Source organism: Mus caroli, unplaced genomic scaffold (genome assembly GCF_978045245.1).
Source record: "Mus caroli unplaced genomic scaffold, Mus_caroli_1 scaffold_6, whole genome shotgun sequence".
Taxonomy (NCBI): Eukaryota; Metazoa; Chordata; class Mammalia; order Rodentia; family Muridae; genus Mus; species Mus caroli.
The window spans coordinates 111,866,304-111,890,148 of NW_028227261.1; the positions used below are offsets into that span (position 1 = coordinate 111,866,304).

The 23,845-nt window shown below is 50.4% G+C and overlaps 1 protein-coding gene across 5 annotated transcripts in view; it reads left to right on the top strand.

The window, feature by feature from the left end:
• Window positions 1–23,845, top strand: part of Rusc2 (RUN and SH3 domain containing 2) — a 46,316-nt gene that overhangs the window by 16,488 nt on the left and 5,983 nt on the right. For 2 of the 5 annotated variants that reach the window (XM_021160197.3, XM_029475906.2), the window contains exon 2: window positions 17,156–19,246. The exons of 1 other annotated variant lie outside the window; for it this stretch is intronic. In XM_021160197.3, coding sequence (XP_021015856.1) covers window positions 17,224–19,246 — 2,023 coding nt within the window. In that variant the 5' untranslated portion in view covers window positions 17,156–17,223. Of the gene's footprint in view, window positions 1–3,216; window positions 4,608–8,408; window positions 8,961–17,155; window positions 19,247–23,845 lie in introns of those variants that run through there. 2 more of the 5 variants (XM_029475905.2, XM_029475904.2) reach the window with 2 other exon arrangements.

A 23,845-nucleotide genomic window follows, 5' to 3' on the forward strand; every position in this document is an offset into this window, starting at 1 on the left:
ATTCCACATTGTATTCATAAACCATGACATCACTCGGAAACCCATAAGTCTATGGCTATAAATGGTCAATTTAACAATAAAATGTTTTTTACAAAGAAAAACCCAAGAGTGCATTGTAAAACTATACTACCCATAGAGACCAAATATCTGCTCTCTGGCCCTTTCTGGGTTGAGTTTGCTGGTCCCTAGGGCCCCTTCTCCAAAGACAGGTAGGTGGGTATCATTAGAGCAGGCAAGAGAGGTTCGCAGGTCTGTTTTGAATCTCAGAGAAGGCAGTGGCAGTAAAAGGGCATCCGTATCAATGAGAAATAGATGTGTAGAGGCCGGGCCAGCTGAGGAGTTGCGGGACAGAGAGCGAAGGCTTGTGCTGGGTTCAGGGTACAGTGCTGCCTTTGTTCAGCCATCAGTGTTGCTTTCTGGGGCCTTTTAAACTAAGGCCAGCGAGTCCTGCTGCCAAATGTACATCAAGTGGAACATTAGCCCCACACCAGTGACCTGGGTCACCACAATCAGGAGAGTTAGGTTTGTGACTCCTCTGCTGCTTGCCCGTCTCTGTCTTCTTTCTCACATGTTAGTGCAGTCACCGCCTTCATTGCCAAGCAGGTTCTTAACCATTCTCCTGCCAGTCTTGAGTACGGCCACTGTCCTAGAAGAGAGAGAAGCCCAGGAGTGAGCCGTGCCCTGTGGTGTTCTGACTGCATGAATAATTACAGTTCTCAAGTACTTTGCTTCAAATACTTTTTTTCATAAAATGTTTACATTTCCTGAAAAAAAAAATTTTTTTTTCAAATCTTGCTCTTGCTTCACACCAGAAGATAACTACAAGGAGAGCCTTTTCCAGGTGGCAAATCTGGAGCTTGGGAGGGCAGATACCTGCCCCATGTGACCCAGCACATCAGAGGAAACATCTAGAAGGAAAGCTGTGTTTCTCTCCTTGGGGCAGCCTGCTGCGATCCTGGGCACTCCAGCCTCCAGAGGGAGCTGAGCTCAGACACCTCTGTCACCAGCGATCAAATCTGGTTGTCTCTGGGGCTGCGCTGTTATGCCTGGTGATCAGCAAGATTGTTTGTGCCTTGAGTGACCCAGAAGGAATGTATTGACTGAGTTCACACCCTGGCTCCTTAAGGCAGCCGGCGTTCCCTGAAGTGGCTGTGAGTCAGGCAGAACTGGGAGGTGAGGGAGCCGTGGTTCCTCTGTGCTCATCTGATGTTTTGCACCTCAGCATTCCTACCTGACGTGTGACACATTTTTATCATTCTCCATCCGTCTGCTGTGCGATGAGTTGCTTCATTAGGCAAGTCTAGAGCTATTTACACGAGCTGCCCAGCTGTCTGCTTCCTGTCAGCCTGGTGGGGCAGGGAGGTGATGGAGATAGCCTTGGGGCTCCTCTTGGCTGTAGTCGGCTTATATACGGATACTGGGACCCCGCTATAGGCCTTGAGGAAGAAGTGACGTGGGCGCTGGCTTCTGGCCAGACAGCTGGCTTCTTGGTGGCTCTAGCCAGTGGTGTGCTGTCGGAACGCAGCCCTGCTGGCACAAATTTCTAAGAAATCTGATGTTCCTATTGGAAACCATGCAAATCAGAGTCGGACAGTCTCAGCCTGTTCTTTGTCCCATGCCCTATAATATTCTCCCAAGTATTCCTTTTCTTCCTCTCGTCAGCACATGCAGCACTAGCCTGTAACTTGTGACAAGGTCAAACTTGGGAATGTTGAGTGGGGATCTTCCCTGACTTTGTTCTGATCACTTCAATACAACCAGCATGTGCATATGCGCGTGTGCGCGTGCATGTAAGTCCTGACCAAGACAGCTCATTAGCTCTTCCTGACTGAGAGGAGTGCTCTGGGCAGCAGCTATCAGTTTGAGGTCCGTGCGATCCCACAGACTTGGGACTAGCCGCCTGTTCGAGACATCTGCCTCTTCCACTTACCTGTCTGCTAAAGCCAAACTGTTTTCCACAAAGCCAGCTTCCTCCAGAACTCAATTTAGCAACCTGGGCTAGCCTGAGGCCACTCCTACATTTGGCCAGTAACCAGTAGAACTTGATACCGACGCCGGAGTGTTAAAAATAAACACGCAGTACAGTTCTGTCTTAATCCACGGCCATCAGAGCTGCTATTATTAGTCTGTAGGCCAAACAGGCAGCTGTGATGTGCACACAACAGCCTGGAGAGACCTCTCCTGCCATCTTGGGATCAGACAGCTCCTCCCCTTGGCCGAGCACGCATGAGAAGTACGTCATTCTGGGAACGTGTTAGAGCAGGTAACGCTAGAGATAGGATGGATGGAGAGGTGAATGGAGAGTCCAGGGAAGCCGGCCAGCGTAGATGTGATGGACACGGGATCAAGGACCCAGTCTTCGTGCAGGGAGAAAGGGAAGGGGGCATGACTGTTCTTCCATCTCCCTGGTCTGTTTTTGGTATTTGAGACAGTGTCTCTCAGTCCAGACCAGCCTGGAACTTGCTGTGTGGCTGAGGACGGCCTGCCTCTCTGTAGCGCTAGGATACCAGTGTGCATCACCCTGCCAGCTTAAGCCTTTGGCTGCTGGAAGACTTGCCCACAAGTGCCTTAGACCTAAAGGCTTCAGATTTTTCTGGAAACTGGGAAGAGAGAAAAGAAACAACCACACTAGTCCACCACACAGACGGAATAACAGTAGTGCCATATTGCCGAGCACGTACGTGCTCTCCGCCTTAGTTCTTCCTTCAGCCTCTGAGGGAATGTCACAGCAGTTTACAGTCTGAGGTTGGGCATTGTTGACTGATTTCCCAGAGTTCCAGGGCTTTGGCAAGCCATGTGTCAGATTGGAACCTCTGCCATCGTTGTTACAGAAATTCCTTGCTCTGTACAGTTCAGAACCTAACCCCTTGAATCCTCAGGACAGAACCCAACAAGTGGCCAAGAGCAAAACTTACGCCAACCTTGGTCTTGTAACTAAAGCAGATACCATTGCAGTGTCTTTGCTGATACTACAAAGGTCGTCCCCAGCGTTCTCCCCAAACTCAGAGAGCTGGTGCCATCTAAACTCTACTGGAAAATAAGGCAGATCCCGGAAAGTCCCAGAGCCCCTGTCCCCACTGCTGAGAAGATGGCCAGACTGGAATCTGGTTCCCTTGGGCAGTGAGCCTGAGATGGCAGTCACACTGGGGGGTGGGTGGGGAGGGGGTTAGGGGGAGGTGCACTGGAGATTTCCTTGAAAGGCATGGAGGCTTCCCTCTGCTCTCTCCCCCACCTCCCCCACGCGGGTCCCACACATGGTGTGTGTAATTCAATCTGGATTCCTCTCATAGCCCCTTCTCTGTGCACATGTGCCCTTTTATTTACAGCTCTGGACAAGCCGATTGGCTAGCCGCCGTCTGGGAGGAGGGGGAGCAGAGAACACTGGGATGTGGTTTCCCAGAGCCTGGGATCCAGGAGGCACTGTCAAAGGATTAGCAAGGTGTTGACCACACTGGGTAGTGGAGAAGCAGCTCAGGGGCCTCATTTGATCTGGCCGCCTTACTCTCCTGCTCGTTAGTACTTAAGAACTTTCTCCAAGCAAAGCAGGCCACACTGGGCTTCAGTACCCCCTGTTCCTGCCTTGGTGGTTTCTGGCCTCCTGACTTCTGCTTCCTGCATTGGGAGACTTTATCCTGAGGCCTCATTGACTGCCGAACCCCTCCTCTGAAGAGCTCAGTCTGTCAAGGTAGGACTTGAGTCTTGCCAAGTCTCCTGATGCCCTCCTTTAACCTGTGCTTGGAAGAAAGAGGACTTGCAGCGGGTTCTCAGTCTCCAGAGACATCGCTGGGACATCGGAAGCTGGCACTAGAGAGTGAGGAAGGCATGTCTGCCCACACATTCAGGCTAGGATGCTGAGGGCCTGAAGGTGCCTGTTTACTCACCCTGCCCGGGAACCTTCCCTGGGGTCAGGATTTGGATTTGGTTTACTTTATAATTATCCTGAAAGGGACCACAAAAGTGACCAGGTGCTGGAAGCTGAGCTAAGGAAGGGTGACGGGCTGATGGAGAAAGCCGTACACGCTGGCTAGATCGGTAGAAAAGACGGAGTTTTCTAGGTAAAATCCCTTCCCTGCAACAAGAGACTCTGGAGCAAAGCTAAGATTATTATTGAGTTTTTATGAAACAAAGAAAATTGACTCTTGGTCAGTGCCCAATGTGGTTTGTTCTATCCTGGGTGTAATTGCCCAGGGCTGAGGTCTCCATTCACTGATTGGGACCTTGGGAGCTCTAGTCACTGAGGAGACTAAGGGGCTTGAAACCAACCGGGTGTGAGGTCTGCCGTGGTTTCTGTCGGTGATGGTTTAAAGCTGCCTGTACATTGTCGGTTCATATAGGAGCAGACAGACTTGGGGGAAGGAAAGTATAGCCACACCAGGTTGTCCTGTTCGGCTACAGAGCCAGGCCTTTTGCCGAGTGTTTGACTTATAGAGGTGGCGACATACACGAGCCCAAAGCAGAACAACTTCTGTGCTTCGAAAGAGGACGCTATATTCGGGAGGTCTAATGAAGAAGCAGCTGGGGTGTCTGGGACAGCCCTTCCAGAACACTCCCAGCATTCTGGCCAGCCTTGTTTGGAGTCCAAAATAACGCGAAACCAGTTACGAACAGTAAGTATCCCTGTCAGCTAGGAGCAGCTACACTCCGCCAGACGACCTTGGGGCGTTGGCTACCCTTCCCTTTGTAAAAGCAGACTCTCCGAGGTCATGGCCAGGTGTGCTCAGACATCTGGCAGCTTGTTTATTCTCCTTTTAACTTAGTCACCGGCACCCCGGTCAACGACAGCTACAGTTCTTAAATCAGCAAATTCTTTGAGCGTGTCTCATATATTTCCTATAGGAAAGTCGGCACCTTCATTTAATCTCACGGTCTCTGAAAACACAGAACCTCACAGCCAGGGAAGGTGGTTCTTTTATAAACAGTTGATTTAGGAGCCATGAAGAAAGATGACTTGTTTTGAATGGTTTTGTAGGTGTTTTTGTGTGTACATATGTGGAAGAATGCACGTGTGCATATGCACGTAGAGGCCAGAGATCCGTCTCGGGTGTGTTCCTCAGTCACAGCAAGGTGAAGACCTTATTGTTCTGAGGCAGGGTTTCTACTGAACGTGGGAGCTAGACTGTCACAGCAAGCCCCAGGGGTCCTCTTCGTTCCCTGACTCAGGAATTGCAGACCATCAAGCTTGCCCTAGCACATACATGTGCAGATCTGAATCTGGGCTCTCAGACTCGCATGTCACTGACTGGGGGGTCTTGCAGCCACCAGAGTTGATTTCTGCCAGCTAACCATTTCTTTCACGATTCGTATTCCTTTCTGTCTTTTGTTTTGTTTTGTTTTGTTTGTTTTGTTTAGAAACAGGGTTTCTCTGTGTAGTCCTGGCTGTCCTGGAACTCACACTGTAGACCAGGCTGGACTCGAACTCAGAAATTTGCCTGCCTCTGCCTCCCAAGTGCTGGGATTAAAGGCGTGCGCCACCACTGCCCGGCACGATTCGTATTCCTAAGTACTACCAAACCATGTTCAGTCCTAACTTTGCCTTTAACCAGATGTTTCTGGATTTTTTTTTTTCCCTTTAAGGAGCATAATCCCTCCGAGTTGTAGTCAGAGTCCCCACAATCGGGAAAGAAAGTTGTCGAACATGGGGGTTTAGCGTCCCATCTTCAACCAGGAGCAGATCAGTTTGGTGCATTAAGGCTGGCAAAAAAATGTTGAAACCCTCGTTCTGACACTGGTATCACTTCCCCAATCATGGTGCTGCCCTGGCCACCCCAGAGCCGTATTGGCAATGATCTTAATAAAACTATGAGACCCTTACCTTAGATAACGATTCCAGAGCACCCCCACAGTACCTTGTACAGAGTAGGAGTCATGTAGATGCCCGCAGTGCGACCTTGGAGGTGGCTTGCTTGGTAGAGTACTAACCCTGTGAACATGAGTCTCTGAGTTCAAACCCTTAGCACCTGTGTAAAGGCTGAACCCAGTGGCGTGCCTGTAACCCCGAAAGTAGAGGAGGCAGAGACAGGCGGGTCACTGTGACTTGCTGACTAGCCCTAATTTTGCTCGACTTGGTGACATGTGAGCGTGCACCCACCAAACCCTGCACACAAACACAAATGCATACAGCGTTCATACAGAGACTGTAAGGTCTTGGGATAGCCAGCAGGTTGGTTCTATAGGTAAGGGTGCTTGCCACCAAGACTGACAACCTGGGTTTAATTCTTGGAGTCCACACAAGGGTAGAGGAGAACTGACTCCTTGAAAGCTGTCCTCCGGCCTCCGTATGTACTCATGGCACATGTGTGCCCACACCCCCCCCCAAATGTAAAAGAAAAATGCTTCTAGATCAGGATGCTTCTAGATCAGGAAAATACAGTTTATCATAATTTATTTTGATTTGTCTTAATATGAGCATTTGCTATTAGATCAGTCATACAGTTTGAGGTGACATATGGCCAAATGCGGGTTATTGCTGAATGGAATAACAGAAACAGAAGTACTCCCTTATTTCCAAATAAGTTCCTTGAGGCGAAAGGTCAGCAGAGTAACCTTATTGGGAAAGGTCAGGGACAAAGATATACTGAGACGACACAGTCCTCGATTCTATCCCTCTTTGAAACAGGGTCCTGCGATGTAATCCAGACTGACCACAAACTCGCAACGAAAGTAGATGCCCCTCAGCTTCCCAGACGCTAGGGTCCCAGACGCTAGGCTCACTATACCTGGCTCCCTGGGCACCAGACATGCAGTAGGGCTGGGTAGTAAGTAACAGCATGATCTGTGGTGTGCTAAACTGAAGGAATCATGGAGTGTGTGTCGCTAGCTCTGCAGACTCGGGGTCATCTGCCTCACAGATGTTTTCGGGACAAAGACCCTGGGCCCAGAGTTCTCATGGGAATCCGGTAGTGAGTCCTCCATGCACTTGATCACAAATGGCACTGCTTAACCTACAGCAAGCCCCAGAAATAGTCTCTATCAGCTCCAGAAAAGGCCAGCGCCCCATACCTTGTAAGCTCCTCCCTTTCCCGGCTTCTCTTCTTCACTGTTTGCTACTCTGTAGGACCAGGGGCTGTGGATCCTCAAGCGAGTCAAGGTTAGACCTCTGTAATTCAGCTCAGGTCAGCATGAAGTCAGGAAACACACAGGTCTCATGAGGCGGGGAAGACGCAAGAACGGAAGTAGATGAACGTGAAGGCGCGCACCTGGAACCCCAGCGCTGCCTCCCAAGGCTTCTTGAGACCTGAAATCCAGAGTCTTCCTGGCGGAGTCGAGATAGCATAGTCAGCCACCATACCACGGGTTCTACGTCCCACAGATTCAACCAACCATGGAGGAGAAATATTCAGGGGAGGAGAGCTTGCCTGGGACACATAAAGCCCTCAGTTCAATTGGAAATTGTGTTGGGGGAGTAAAGGAAACAGTTCAGAGCAAAACCAAATAAATTCGCATGACTCAGTGGGAACCACAGCGCTGACCAGGAAGGTGGCTGGTTGGTGGTTGGTTTGGTTTGGTTTTGTGGAGTTTTTGAGACAGGGTCTCTCTATGTAGTTCTGGCCACCCTAGAATTCTCTATGTAGACCAGGCTGGCCTTCAACTCGCAGACATCTGCTTGCCTCCACCTCCCAAGCGCTGGGATTAGAGGCATGTGCTGCCATGGTTATCCTGAAAGCTGCTGTCTTGGAGGGTGGCATCAGTGAGCATCAGTGAGCATCGACAGATTCCACTTACACGCCTGGCTCGTGTATGGTCTGCTACTGCGCCGTTATCCTCACAAAATGGCCCAGAACCTGAGCGAGGAAGAGGCAGGGAGTTCAGAAGGTCCACAGTCGAAGTGAAGGCTCTAAGAACCCAGTCCCTTTCCTTTGCCTGCCTTCCTGTGGGAGAAGGAGCTTTCCAGACTCTGCCTGGTTAAAGGGAATCGACTTCCTTACAACCCTGGTCGAACCCAAGTCAGCAAGAACCAAAAACTGATGTGACAGGCTCAGCTCCGCTTAAACTTAAACGGTTAGACCCCCTGAAGAGCCGGGAGGCCAGCTGAGCCCTGGGTTAGGGAGGTGGCCTGCAGCTACCCAGACTTGGAGCATCAGAGCCACCTGCTCAGAGAAGGCCCAGGGGCCTTCCTTCAGAAGCCTACCCTGAGGAACCCTGGGAACCCAGCACTGAGATTGGGCCTTGTGAAAAAGGCCGGTGTAGTTTGGCTGGTGGAGTGCTGATCTGTCGCTGGGAATATTGTTTTGTTTTGTGTAGCCTCTGGGTGGGACTTCCAAAATCTCCTTCCAGGATGACCCTCCACCCTTCCACCCTAACCCAGCTGGAAACCTAACAAAAAAGCTGGGAAACACGTAGTCATTCAGTTGCCTGGGGGGGGGGGGGGGGGGGGGCTTCTAGCCAAGGTCGGAAAGGAGCGGCCTGAGAAGGGAAGGAAGGAAGGAAGCGCCCAGGCTCTGCCCAGACTTCTCCCAACACTCAGGACCCAGGAGAAGCTAGGCTCAGCTCTCCCTGTTTTTTTTTTGTTGTTGTTGTTGTTGTTGTTGTTTTGTTTTTTTTTGTTTTTTTTTCTGCTGTCTGGAAAGTCTCTGTCTTCCAGCACCTACTGCCCCCTGTGGCTGACTTCTCTCTCTACGCCCCTCCCCCAGGCTAACAGGCCGAAGGGACCGACCTGGAACTGAGTGGCTGCACTGTGGGCTTGCCTGCTCCTTTCCCTCCCCATCCCTCCCCCTTAGTAGCAACGTCACCGCAGCCCAGCCGCCGTGGCAGCAGCAAGAAGACAGGCTGAGATTGCGCAGCCTCCCTGCATTAGCTCGGGATGCCATTGTACTAACACAAATCACATCTCAGGGTATCAGCCCGGTCCCCCTTGTGCGATCTCAAGGACCAGCAATTCAGCTGCGATTGTCGAGGTAGGGCGCGGCGGGCGTGCAAAAGAAGCGGGAGCCACCAGGTCCAGCTTGAGGCTCCTTGCAGAGGTATGGCTCTGGGGTGGGGGGTGGGAGGTCACTGCTTGGCAGAGGCCGGATCAGCATCAGCATCTGGGCTCCGGCTTCTGAAGGGTGGCTTTGTCTTTCGGAAAGGGAGAGTGACAGCAAGCGGAGAAAAACTCATCTGCATGCATGCATGGGCCGGGCAAGAAAGAGGTTTGGGCTGATGCTCTCTGTGCTGCTTGGTCAAGAAGCAAGATCCTTTTCTGTCTTTCTGTCTTTCTGTCTTTCTTCCTTTCTTTCTTTCTATCTGGGTATTTCTGATGAAGCTGCTGTAGCTGCAGTTGTCAAATCTGGACACAAAGGCTGAATGGGTGGAGACCCCTCCCTCCACAGCTCGTGGAAGTTTATGCTGAAAACCATGCAGAAATCTATGCATTCTTATCCAGAAGGTTGGGTGGCTTTTCCTCCCCACACATGCATACTTGTATGCACACAGACATATCCATTGTAGACGCTGCCAGGCTCCGGGATTGGTTGCAGTAAGAATGAATGCAAATGCCCTACAGCGTATGGAAAGAGGGACGTTGCGATGCTGAAGGCACCTGACCTCTTATGTTATACTCAGCCCTGCTCTACAGAGCAGCTTCCTAGCAGGAAGGGACCTAAGCACCACCATGCCGCCCTCCTCCCTTCGTCCTGCCCTAGAGAAGACTGTCAGCCCCACAGAGGCTCTCCAAAGGACCTCAGGTCAAGGTCAGATCACTAAAGTATAACAATGAGTGCCTTTGCCTCCCTCCCTGCTAGCTCTGAAGAAACCAGAAAAGAAGCAACTAGGTACTGTGACCAACAGAGGGATGCTGTTGGTGAACAAAGACAGGAAGCGTCCTTCTGGAGTTGTCTTGCCCGTAGGCAAACAGATCCTTAGCCCTGTTTCCACCATTCACCCCGGTAGTCACTTGGAGACTAGACAGGAGTTGTACAATGTGTGACTGAGCATTTTGGAAGTGTCCTGAGAGTAGGTTAGTTCCCAGCAAGCCAAGAACTGTGAACAGCACAGTGGAGCAAGGGGGAAGTGTCGTGAGAACCATGAATGGGCCAGGATGAGGTAGAAGCCTGGGAACTGTGGCCTGAAGGGCAGGAAACAGGATTGATCAATGTGAGAACATGGGGCGAAAGGGGCCGCGGGTTCAGACTAGTTGATAGAGCTTATATAAGTGGTCACTGCAGTGCGCGCCATGGAATAATAGGAAACAGGTGTGTGAGGGTGATGGCCAGACCTGAGGGAGAGGACTGGCCTCAAGCCCTTGAGAATGAGTGGTAGTAGACACCCTTGAGAGGGGACGTGCCCAGGCTTGGAGCCATTTCAGCTGTGATTGGGAGTGAGCTACCCATACCCTATGGCCTTGGTTTCCTTGTGTGTTAAATCTGTATCATGACACACATCTCTAATATCAGTACTCAGGAGACAGAGGCAGGCAGATCTCTGAGTTCAAGGCCGGCCTCAGCTACAGAGCCAGTTCTAGGTCAGTCAGGGCGGGCTATACAGAGAGACCCTGTCTCAAAAATAAGCAAGCAAGCCCTCGCCATGAAAATGCCTGTGACTCTATGGGGATGTTTAGATGGAACTGGAGACTCCCTGCATCTGTACGCCTAGATGTCACATCTTCCTGCTGGCTGAGCCACTACTCTGCCTACAGAGTTAGATTTAGGTAGGAGGCTCGTCTTCCCTGGGAGCTTCCTCCTCTTCATTTAATTAGGAACAACACGTGCGAAGGAGTTCACTCATCTCAGAGTGCTCTTCACCTACGGCCACAGTGTTACATTCACTCCCAGGGAAGAAGTCGCAGATGTACTCGTGCGTGTTTTCTGCGGTGTTTGAGGCAAAGTCAAATGGCTTATTACATCATTCCTCTTTGTGTTGTTTGAGTCAGACTCAGTAGCCCAGGTTAGTTTGACTGTAGCTCAGACTGGCCTTGAACTCCTAACCTTTCTCCCTACCCTACAGATGCTGGGGTTATGGGGGTCACCTCCCCAGCTCCCATTTCATTCCTTTTTTTTAATGTCCAAAAAATTAGGGCTCCTAATTTTTATTATTAATTTTATTGTTTGCTCACTTATTTATAAAACTCTGGCCCTGAGCTGTGTCTCCAGGTCCCTTTTTCTGATTTAAAAAAAAAAAAATGTATGTGGCTGTTTTGCCTGGATGTATCTATGAACCCTAGGGGGAAATCTAATATTGTATGTAAAGAGAATCCCCCTACTTACAGAAAACTATTATTTATGTACATGGTATGTATTATCTATAGATGGAACAGAAAAAAACGAAAATCATCCAGAATTGCTCAATAGAGATCTGCACTATGAATATTTTGTTGTATTTCCCATGCATATAAACATAAAAATTAATAAAAATAACTTAGAAAAAGACCATATCTATACAGTTCATCTTCTATCTGCTCTGTAAGTCAGTGCTCAGATCACCACATTGGCATTGTTTTGAGCCACAGTCTCACTGTGCACCCAGTCTGGCTATGAATCCGGGGCTGGAGAAACTCGTCTACCTCAGCCTTCCAAGGAGCTGGGACCACAGGACCTCACCACACTCAGCTAATAGCATAGGGTTGCTTAAGTCACACACACACACACAGTGCACACATACACACACCACGGGCCCATGCACACATTTTTGGGGGTGGGCAGGGTTTCAAAAGGCATGCACCACACCTAACTGTATATTTTCAATTAATGGATCCTTGTTGGAATGTTAGAGTCTTGTCATCCTTGTTACCTTCATAGCGTGTAGTCTGTTTGTGGGTATGTGGGGGTGTGTATTACACATATGCACACATATGTGAGACCCAATATTCTTGTAAAGGAGATACTCGGAAGTAAGGGGGAATTGTCTTGTTTTCTCTTATATCAAAGCATCCTAAAAAACCCCATCCATTGATCATGTCACTAAGCCATTGTTCCCCATTCCCCATTTTGTTCTTACTTTATTTCTGCAAATGCCCATCCCCTCTACCACCCCCCAGCAGACTTTATGTCTCACTCCTCTTCCCAGAACCATAATCTTCTGTGGGTTTTGTTTTTGTTTTTTGAGACAAGATCTCTCTATGTAGCCTTGGCTAGCCTGGTATAGCCACATTCTCAATACAGTTGATAAACCAGTCTGTTCACTGTGTAACTGTTGCCAGTGTCTAATAGCAGTGCATTTTTATCACCCCACAGAGGTCCTCCATAACCATTAAGCAGTTGTCCCACACCCCCCAGCCCTTGGCAGCTGCTGATCTGCCTTCCGTGTCAGCTGGTTTTCCTGCCTTAGACATTTCAAATCAGCAGGCGTGGTGGCGCACACCTTTAATCCCAGCACTCAGGAGGCAGAGGCAGGCGGATTTCTGAGTTCAAGGCCAGCCTGGTCTACAGAGTCAGTTCCAGTACAGCCAGAGCTACACAGAGAAACCCTGTCTCGAAAAACCAAAAAAAAAAAAAAAAAAAAACAAAAAAAAAACATTTCATGTAAGTCATATACCACACAAAGGAGTCATTTGTGACGGAATACCATCTTGTAAGGCTCATTCATGTTGCAGCATGTTCTAGTGACTCAAGCTTTTATTGCCAAATAATAGCCCACCACATGCATACATGGCGTTTGTGCTCCTTTTTACCTGGTACAGAACATACTTAGTCATTCATCAGCTTTGGGGTCTCGCCGTGGTCTTGGTTACCGTGCATGCTGCTGTGAGCACGTTTATAGTGGCTTCTATGTGGCCGACTTCTCCCTCCCCTCTGAGTTCAGTCCTAGAGGTGGGGTTGCTGGGTCTTGTGGGCCAGTCTGTGTAAGATTCTGAGGGACGGTCAGACGATTTTTCAAGGGCCTGTACCATTACAGTGCCGCAGCCACCTGTGAGGGTTGTAATCTCCGTGCTGTCACCAAGCTTCTGGTTGCTGTGTTGTTTTGGTTTGGGGGCCCTGTTGGGAGAGCAGTGGTATCTCACTGGGGTCCTTCCTTCTCTCTCTCTCTTTCTTTCTTTCTTTCTTTCTTTCTTTCTTTCTTTCTCTCTCTCTCTCTCTTTTTTTTTTTTTTTTTTTTTCGAGACAGGATTTCTCTGTGTAGCCCTGGCTGTTCTGGAACTCACTCTGTAGACCAGGCTGGCCTCGATCTCAGAAATCTGCTTGCCTCTGCCTCCTGAGTGCTGGGATTAAATTCGTGAGCCACCACGCCCAGCTGTTATTTTCTTAATGACTAATGATATTGCCCGTCTTTTCTTCTTGTTAAACCACTCGTATGTCTTCTTTAAAGACGCATCTCTTCAGGGATGGGCATAGTGACACTTTGAATCCTAGTTCTTTGTAGGCAAAGGCAGGTAGATATTAATGTGACTTCAAAGCCAGTTTAGTGTACATGTGAGTCCAGGACCATCCAGATATTTACAAGGAGGCCTGTCTCGAAAGGAAGGAAGGAAGAAAGGAAGGACGGAAGGAAGGAAGGAAGGAAGGACGGAAGGAAGGAAGGAAGGAAGGAAGGACAGAAGAGTTATAAGAGTTTTTTGTATAATTTGATTAGAAACCACTGTCAGACATATGAGTTAAGCATACTTTTCTGCCATTCTGTGGGGTGGCTTTGGTGTATGTGTGGATGCGTGAATGCATGTTGACTTCAGGGGTCATTACTCACGACCTTGGCTTTGAGACGGGGTCTCTCACTGGCCTGGGGTTCTCCAGGCAGGCTAGGCTGGCTGGCCAGAGAATCCTAAGCAGTTACCTGGCCTTGCCTCCCCAGTGGTGGGTTTCCAGGTGTGTGACCCTGTGCCCTGCCTTTTTAATACAGAGTCTGGGGTCCACACTCAAGTGTCCATGCTTGCCTGGCAAGCCCTTTACATCTGACCTGTCCCCTGACTCACTTTTTATATTTTTAGTGGTATCCTTTGAAAGCACAGTGAGGTTTGATGAGGTAAGAAACACAACCATTAGGTTAGGTTTACCACGGGTTACTCTCGGGTTGACAATGGTCTCCATGGGTAGAGTGCTTACTTAGCATGCATGAAGACCTGGGCTAAGTCCTTAGTGCAGATAAGCTGGGCATGGCGGTACATGCCTGTGATCCTAGCACATAGAAAGTGGAGGCAGGAAGACCAGGAATCCACAGTCATGCTTGCCTAGATGTGGATTTGAAGGACAGCCTGTGATACCTGAGACCCTGTCTCCAATTTTTTTTATAAAGATTTATTCCTTTTATGTATATGAATACACTGTAGCTGTTCAGATGGTTGTGAGCCTTCATGTGGTTGTTGGAAATTGAATTTAGGACCTCTGCTCACTCTGGTCAACCCTGCTCTCTCAGTCCCCACTTGCTCAGGCTCAAAGATTTATTTATTATTATAAATAAGTACACTGTAGCTTTTTTTTTTTTTTTTTGGTTGTTTGAGACAGGGCTTCTCTGTGTAGCCCTGGCTGTCCTGGAACTGACTCTGTAGACCAGGCTGGCCTCGAACTCAGAAATCCACCTGCCTCTGCCTACCCAGTGCTGGGATTAAAGGCCTGCGCCACCACTGCCCAGTCACTGTAGATATCTTAAGATGCAACAGAAGGAGGTGTCAGATCTCATTACAGGTGGTTGTGAGCCATCATGTGGTTTCTAGGATTTGAACTCAGGACCTTCGGAAGACCAGTCAGTGTTCTTACCCACTGAGCCATCTCGCCAGCCCCTCCAATTTTTTTTATTCTTATTTTTTTCTTCTATAACTTTTTTAAAAAAGATTTATTTATTATATGTAAGTGCATTGTAGCTGTCTTCAGACACCCCAGAAGATCTCATTACAGATGGTTGTGAGCCATCATGTGGTTGCTGGGATTTGAACTCAGGACCTTCAGAAGAACAGTCAGTGCTCTTAACCGCTGAGCCATCTCCAGCCCCTTCTATAACTCTTAACCTGGTAACTTAGCTTAACGTCTCTAGTTTTTGCTTCTCCGCGTCCATCCTGAATATCACACTCAACACAATAGCACTTACAAATCCCATAAAGGAGACTTCCTCTCAGAAGGCTTAATTTTAATGTGATTTAACATACATAATTGTAATGTGTAATTATGTTTAATTATAAGCTACTATAATTGCCCCTCACCCAGTCATACAGTTATTGGACATTTGCATTTCCCTTTAATGCATTTCCTTAGGCGTGTGTAACTTGCCTGGCCCTTCACTGTATTCTACACGAGGAGCTTGGCCCTTTGGTCTAAATGAGTTAAACTTTAAGCAGTCAGTGCTGTCAAAGGTTCAGTTAAATGATTAAGAGAAAGTAAATGGGGGATTTAGAGCCAGAGTAGGTAAAGGGAGAAGAGAGATTGATAGATCAGAAGAAATTAGTGTTGGGGAGTCGAGGAGAAAGAGGCCTGAGTCCGACAGCCCAGGCAAAGAGTTTTAAGAGGTCATTTCTACACAGGCCAAGAGACCAGAGGACCTCACGGCTGATGGAACTTCAGCCTCTCGGAGGTAAAACTTGGATAGAGACTTTCCAGGAAACCCCAGTAGCAAAGGTTCTAGGCTGCTGGTTTTCAGCCTATGCATAGTGGCCCCTTTGGGAGTCAGACAGCCCTTTCACAGGAGTCAAATATCAGGTATCCTGTATATCATCACGTATTAGCACATAATGATTCAAAACAGCGAAATTATGAAGTAGCAATAAAAATAGCTTTATGGTTGGGAGTCACCCCCACATGAGCAGCTGGATTAAAGGACCGCAGCGTTAGGAAGGTTGAGAACCACTGCTCTAGGCTACAACAAAGCCAAATCGGGGTACTTTAAAGGGTCTGAGCCCCGACCCAAACAAGCATCAGAACTGTGTTAGGCCCCATGTTTGCCAGGTCTGTGTAGGAGTATGACAGAGTGCCGGGCTGGGGATAAGAGCGGCCCCCCTTCACCCCCCTGTGGGGAGAGGTCTACGTCAGCCATGCTTGTGGTTATCCAGTGTCCCCTCCGCTGTGCTCATGAAGGTCTGTTACAGTAGCAACACAGCTCTCAGACACCGAGCCACCAACCAAAGAACACACATGGGCAGGACCGAGGCCTCCAGCACATATGCAGCAGCCTGGGCCTCCCAACAGCTGAAGCAGAGGCTCTCCCTAAAGCTGTAGCCTGACGATGGTATTCCTTCCCATCAGAGCTGCCTTGTCTGGCAGAGATATGATGTACCAGGGTGGGGGGATTCCCATGGGGGCCCCACATTCTTAGAGGAGGAGAGGGAGGACAAGGAAGAGGGACAGCATTTGGAATGTAAATAAATAAAAAACCAATAGTAGCCCACAGTAATCAGAGGCATAAAGGTTCTTGGCCCATAGGGAAGAAGAATAAATGCTGGCAGTCTGTGGTCAACTGGTATAGCATGTTTTTAGGTACATTTCTTACAAAATTATAGCTGATTTCTATGAGCATGTAATACATGTCTGATTCTGTTCTCCTCATCTGTAAACTTGCCCTCCATAGCTGTGCAGGCATCGCTGTCCCTTCCCTAAGTGCCTTGTGCTCTACAGACATCCTACATAGCTTTTCTTAGTTATGTCATGTGTGTGTGCGTGTGCGTGTGTGTGTGCGTGCGTGTGTGTGTGTGTGCGTGTGTGTGTGTTGCGCATGTGGGACTCAGACGGTGGAGGGAGAGAACAGAGCTCTCACAGGTTGTCCTCTGACTTCCATACACACACTGGGGCACACACACACACAACCACACGCTCTCTCACAGTAGATAAATGTAATTGTAAAAAAGGAAAAAGGAGGAACAAGCCCCTGAGCTCTATGCCTTCATGTGTGGCATTAAAAGAGGCCTGGCCTTTTACTGGACCTGGAGACACAGTGACCCTAAAGTGAAGCGGGGCCTCTGGACCTGGGCCTGTGTGGTGCAGAGCGTGCAGGTGTGCCCGTGTGTGTTGTCAGCCCGTGCGGTGCAGAGCGTGCAGGTGTGCCCGTGTGTGTTGTTAGCCCGTGCGGTGCAGAGCGTGCAGGTGTGCCCGTGTGTGTTGTCAGCCCGTGCGGTGCAGAGCGTGCAGGTGTGCCCGTGTGTGTTGTCAGCCCGTGCGGTGCAGAGCGTGCAGGTGTGCCCGTGTGTGTTGTTAGCCCGTGCTCTCAGAGCTCTGCTGTGACCCAGACCCTTTATTCCCCGTGGATTCTTGTCCATCTGAAAATAGTTTGGGGAAGGGCCTGTCCCTGATCTCCAGGGAGGTGACATTAGGTTCCCTTTCTCTTCCAGGTGTCAAACTCTCCTGATGAAATGTGCTGTGCCCCACTGGGCTCCAAAGGCAGTATCTGGCGCTGTTGATGCCCTTGTTGGAACTTTCCAGAATGGATAGCCCCCCTAAGCTGACTGGAGAGACCCTCATCGTCCACCATATCCCCTTAGTGCACTGCCAAGTCCCAGACAGGCAGTGCTGCGGGGGCGCAGGCGGAGGCGGTGGGGGCACAAGAGCCAATCCCTTCTGCCCCCCGGAGCTGGGCCTCACCCAGCCTGACCACGACCTAGGACAAGCTGACTCCCTTCTGTACCCCAGCCTGCACTCAGCGCCAGGGGCACCTACAGGGTCTTCAGACAGCGTCAAAAGTAGGAGTCGGGATGGACGAGGCCCCGGAGCTTCCAAGCGCCACAATCCCTTCTTGGTGCAGGAAGGTGTGGGTGAGACAGGACTCGGTGACCTGCATGACGGCAGCACTGGTGACAGTGTCACCCAGCAGTCCTTCCACCTGCACAGCACCAGCCAGCCCTTCCATCTGTCTTCTTTCCAGCTGCCACCGTCCGGCCCCGGGCAGGGCAGGCCTTGGGGTGCAACGCGCAGTCGGCCTGGAGTGGTGGAGGGGCAGGAACAGGACCCAGCAACAGCCTTGGGGACCCAGTGCAGCACCAGCCACTGCTGCCGGCCAGAGCTGGAAGCTGAGAGGATGGAGCTGGACGAGTGTGGGGGACACGGGGGGAGTGGCAGTGGAGGCGGGGCCAGTGATACCTCTGGCTTTTCCTTTGAGCAAGAGTGGAAGATCAGTTCCGACGAATCCCCGAGACACCCTGGACGCTCTGGCTCGGGAACCCAGCACTGCCACTGCAGTAGTACGTCCAGTCAGTCGGAGGCGGCTGACCAGTCCATGGGCTATGTCAGCGACTCATCCTGTAACAGCTCCGACGGCGTGCTAGTCACCTTCAGCACCCTCTACAATAAGATGCACGGCAGCTCCCGTGCCAACCTCAACTCTGTCCCTCAGTCCTGCAGCGACTCTTCCTTCTGCAGCCATGCAGACCCTGGAGCCTTCTACCTGGACCTGCAGCCCTCCCCGGCTGAGTCGAGAATGTCTTGCGAGTCCCACCACCCTGAGAACGGGGACAGGGAAGAGGGCTGTGGCTGTCCTCATGTCTCATCCCCTGAGCTCGATGCCAACTGCAACGCCTACCGCCCACACTCTGAGCCCTGCCCAGCTGTGGCTGACCTCACAGCCTGCTTCCAGAGCCAGGCCCGCCTTGTTGTGGCCACACAGAATTACTATAAACTTGTCACCTGTGACCTGTCCTCACAGTCCTCCCCGAGCCCCGCTGGCTCCTCCATCACGAGTTGCTCTGAAGAACACACCAAGATAAGTCCTCCACCAGGCCCCTGCTCAGACCCAGACCCCAACCAGCCCTCTGAGTATTACCTCTTCCAGAAGCCAGACATCCAGCCAGAGGAACAAGAAGCAGTGGGTTCCCCAACAGAAGCAGCAACCGCCATGGGCCCCACTGTACTTGAAGGGCAGGTGTACACGAATACTTCCCCCCCTAACCTCAACACTGGCCGGCAGCGCTCTCGAAGCTATGACCGAAGCCTGGAGCGCAGCCCCGCTGTCCGCCTGGGCTCACTAGAGCGCATGCTTAGTTGCCCAGTACGGTTAAGTGAGGGCCCTGCAGCCCTAGCTGGGCCCGCGTCCCCACCCAGAAGGGTTACCTCCTTCGCTGAGTTGGCCAAAGGCCGGAAGAAAGCCGCGGGCTCCGGCTCCCCACCACTGCGGGCGAGCGTTGGAGATTCTTCCCAAGAGTTCCCACCCATCCACGAAGCCCAGCAAGACAGGGCAGCCCCACTTGATGAGGGCGCTCGATGTAGCCATAGCCTGCCATCCCTGCCCTTGGGGCCAAGCTTGGACCTCCTTGGCCCAGAACCCTGGTCCACCCAGGTTTGTCAGGGCTCCCAGGCCAGCGAGATGCCACTTCCTAGCCTCAGAGCCGCTGGGCAGGGACCCTTGGCCCAGCTGATGGATCCTGGGCCTGCTCTCTCGGGGAGCCCAGCCAACAGCCATACCCAGAGGGATGCGAGAGCTAGAGCTGACGGTAAGAAACTCGGAGAACACCGCGATGTGTATATGCATTTGTTCCGTACCAGCCTGGGCCTCTCTTTCTGGTCCAGCACATGTGGAGACAGGGAGAAGAGAGTGCCACGTAGATAGATCACTAGGACTTGGAGACTGGTGTCCTGGGAAATGGTGACGCCATGACTGACAGAGACCAGTTGTGGACATGCAGGGATTTTCAGGGCTTAACGCATCTCAGGGACATGCCCAAGAGGGAAGCCACACTCGATAGAAGTGGCATTTGCTCTCTGATCATTGATGGTAATCCTGCACTGAAGAGGCTGAACAGGTTGGCATGTGCCTCCAGAGGCTGAGGCAGGAGAGTTGCTTGAGGGCAGGCGGCCAGGGTGAGCAACAAAATGAGACCACTTGTGTAAGAAAAAGGCAGAGCAGAACTGAACCTTGACCCTTCCAGTCCACCATGGACTCCTAAGCCAGCAGCCATGGTTGATTCCATTTCGAGTGATTACTTTGTAGTAGGGTCTGTGCTGGAGCAGTGCTGGCGAGAGAATCTGCCCTCCTGGGGTTCCAAGCAAGGACAGAACAAAAGGGAAGAAAGAAGCCATGTAAAGTAGCAGTGTAAGGTGCAAGTAGCCCACCGCCATCTCTGCTAGTTTTGGTGAGTTAGGGGGACTCAACGGTTTACATTTAAGCCTGGAAGAAAGATAAGGGTTAGGTTTTGTAGACTCTCTTCTAAGAACATTCTAGGCTATTCCGTGATGTACAAAGCCACGCAGGCGCAGAGTCTGGCGCTTTCCAGGAACTGCAGTGCAGACTAATTTAGCAGAGCCTTGCCGGTGGGGGTGAACCACTGAAGGATTTTCATCAGGAGAGTGGCTGTGTTGGTATTGTTTGGTTTGGTTTTCCATGTGCTTAATGGCACGTTTTGAGTTGCATTTTAGAAAGCTCCTTGGTGGGTTGGGTGGGAGGTGTGTGGAGAAGTGTCTTCCCGACAGGAGAGCCTGCTTGTGGAGTAGGAGGTCACTGGGTTAGGAACGGTAGTGGGCCTCTGTGGGTTCTAAGCAACACTGCCTTACTTACTCGGTGATCTCTCACCCAGCCAGGGCTACAGAGACCCCGCCAGGGAGGGAGGGAGGGAGGGAGGGAGGGAGGAGGGGTAGTTAAAACTGGTCATCCATGAAGAATGTGTGGAATTACAAAGTAAACAAGAATAGAACCAGGGGATGGATAGTGTGACTTAAGGGCTGAGCAGAGCAACCCTCAAGGTTGGAGATGAAGCTGGGCTTGTCGGGCACGTCTGTCATTCTAGCATTTAGGAAGCGAAGGCTGAAAAATCAATCAGAAGTTTAAGATGGGACCAGCGAGGTGGCCCGGCAGGTAGAGGCCCTTGTGGTCCCAGCTGGGTAACCTGAGTTCAATCCTTAGACCTTACGTGAACGGAAAGAGCCAGCTCTGCCCAGTTGTCCTCTGACTCCCACACTTGTACGTGCACACACACACACAGTGATCATTAAAATATGTATTTCAGCCAGGCTTGGTAGCACACACCTTTAATCCCAGCAACTCATGAGGCAAAGAGGCTTGGTAGACTTTTGTGATTTTTGAGGCCAGCTTGTTCTACATAGCAAGTTCCAGACCAGCCAGATCTATATTGTCTCAAAATGTTTAAATATTTTAAAGGGGGTCTGGAGAGGTGGCTTGGTGATTAAAGCACCTTGCCAGGTATCACAGTCACCACCCTCGAAACTGCAGATGCCACCACCAATTCATGGTAGCTGTGCAGCCTACCCATAATTCCAGGCTCAGGAGGCAGAGACAGGGACGCCCAGAGCAGGCTACAAAGATTGACCAGATCCAAGAGCTCTGGGTCTGAGGTAGATGGGTGGTCAAGGATGAGTCTCAGTATCAACTCGGGGCCTCCACAAATACTCACATACATACAAACGTGTGTACGCACACAGAGACACCACACATCCAAGATAATGGAACAAAAGAAAAGGAGAGGAAGCCGGGCGTGGTGGCGCACGCCTTTAATCCCAGCACTCTGGGAGGCAGAGGCAGGCGGATTTCTGAGTTCGAGGCCAGCCTGGGCTACAGAGTGAGTTCCAGGACAGCCACGACTACACAGAGAAACCCTGTCTCGAAAAAACAAAAATCAAAAACAAAACAAAACAAAAAAAAAAAAAAAGAAAAGGAGAGGAAAGAGGAAGAGACGGGAGGAGCAGGCCAGCAGCCACTGAAGTGTTTTCACTAGACTCAAAAATTTAACTTTTAATATTTTTAAACATGTAAGTATTTTTCTTGGGTCAGGGAGAAAGGTGGTTTCAGCCAGTAAAGGCATTTGCCAATAGGCTCTTTGATCCTAGAGTCTAAATGGGGGAAGGAAAAAAATTAGCCCATGATTTCCGCATGCCTCTTCCCATAAACACACACGAAATAAGGTTTACCTTTTTTTTTTTTTTTTTAACTATTTTGAGGCAGGGTCTTATGAATCCCAGCATCTTCAAACTGTGTAGCCAAGGATGACCTTGAGGCCGCTGCCTCTGCCTCCTGCTGGGACTACAGGAATGAACCTCTGGGTGTGCTAAGCCCTTGGGACTGACCCGGCTTAGTACTGCCTTACTGGGCAGGCTCTCTACCAGAAGCGCTTCCTCCCCAGTCCCAGTGGGACTTCTCCAGGGCAGCCTCCAGCGACCCTGTCACCCGTCTTTCCCCTGATCCTGTGCACTCTTTTTAAAGCCAACAAATGAGTTGACAGTTGGTTGAATTTACGGATAGCCAAGGAAGAACCAGTTTGGACACGACCGGAAGAAGCTGAGGCGCCTCCTGAGAGACCTGAGCAGCGGGGTCGGCGGTTGAGAAAAGGGATCTTGCCAAATCTTGGCAGAACAAAGCTAATCAGACGGAGGCCAGAGTGAGATCCGATTTGTAAAGTGTCCTTGAGTTGATTTGGGGCGAATAACAGATTGCAAAATGTGCATCAACCATTCCCAAATCCATGCCCAGAGGCAGATTCCAGCAAGCGGGGGCGGGGGGGCTCCCTTCCTTGGTACACAGAGCACTGACTGGCTGCCCCTGGGACTCTGGATGCTACCTTGTAAGAAGGAACCCAGGAACTGGGGCTGCTTCCCAGGTACGCAGCACGTGTGATCTTTATTCTCTGAGCAACAACCACAGATAAATTCATTTTTCAAGAAAATCAGATTTATATAAGGTGATTTGAGGCAGAGGAGATTAGACTGAATCAGAAGTAGAGAGTTGTTCGTTTAACTGTTCGGTTCCCGAGGTGTGCCCAGACCCTAGAGACACAGCGACTGAGAGTGTTTGGTCCCAACTTTTCTGGAAATCCTGTCAAGAGTAACAGGCAGCAAACATGTAGGAAATTCTTCCCGACACTTTACAAAAAGGAAATGAAACGAGGTGAGAGGGCTGAGCAGGAAGGGACTGATGAAACCTCAGGCAGATCACAGCAGGCACGAGGCCCCAGGGCGTTAGTGACTAGGTATGATTAAGGACTGAGTGGTGGAGGTGTGTTGTCAAGGAAGACAGGCTGTCCTCTGAGCACTGGGGTTGGCAGGGAGCATGAGTCTGAACTCTATGAGCCTGTGTACGCATCCCTCATGACTCCGTGACGCGAGTAAGAAAGATGGCCTGGCAAACCCATCCTGACATCACTGCGTGTGTAATGTGATGTGGTCAAGAACTTTGGCCCCAGAAGCCGACTCTGGTTTGGGCAACATTCTGTGCTCTGCTATTTCCCAGCTGAGTGGCCTTAACTTGAGACAACAACTTAAATAAATTTCCCTGGTCTGTGTATAGCAAGGTGGCTCAGACTTGTAACAAAGCCAACACTTAGAAGCTGAGGCAGGAGGATTGGGAATCCAAAGCCAGTCTCAGCCACGCAGCAAGTTCAAAGGCAGTCTGAACTACATGAGACTCTGTCTCAAAAAACAAACACAAATAAGTTTCTTGATCTGTGGAGAAAAGAATTCCTCCAGCTTCTTGTTGAGCCACGCCCAGGGTTTTAGGCCCTGGAAGAGTGTGTGGCGCCACCTTGTGTTCATTTAGATAGCTGCAGCATGAACGGTGTTTTAGAGATACCAGTTCATTAACAAATACCGTGGCACCCTGCATTGTTCCGGACCTCAGTTTAGTTCTGGGACCTGTGATTTAAGGACCACTGACCTGAAAAGTGGCTGGGAAAAAAATCCCCAGAGTTGGAAAACAGCCCGATTCAAAGAGAGCAGAGGTGGATTTTGAAGTTCTTAGGAGGGGATCATGGGAGAGATCAGGATTGGGAGCACCACTGCCAGGCAGTGGTGGCCAGGCCTTTAATCCCAGCACTTGGGAGGCAGAGGCGGGCGGATTTCTGAGTTCGAGGCCAGCCTGGTCTACAAAGTGAGTGCCAGGACAGCCAGGGCTACACAGAGAAACCCTGTCTCGAAAAAAAAACAAAACGAAAAGTCTGACCGATTTGGCTACAAGTAAATACTTGTCTTACTGCCGAATTTGCTCAAAGACGGAGTGGAGTGTGTGAGTGAGTGGAGACAGGGTGGTGGATGGGTAGAACTTGAAGTCAACGACATCTTGGCACTGACTCTGTAGGCGGTTCTGCCAT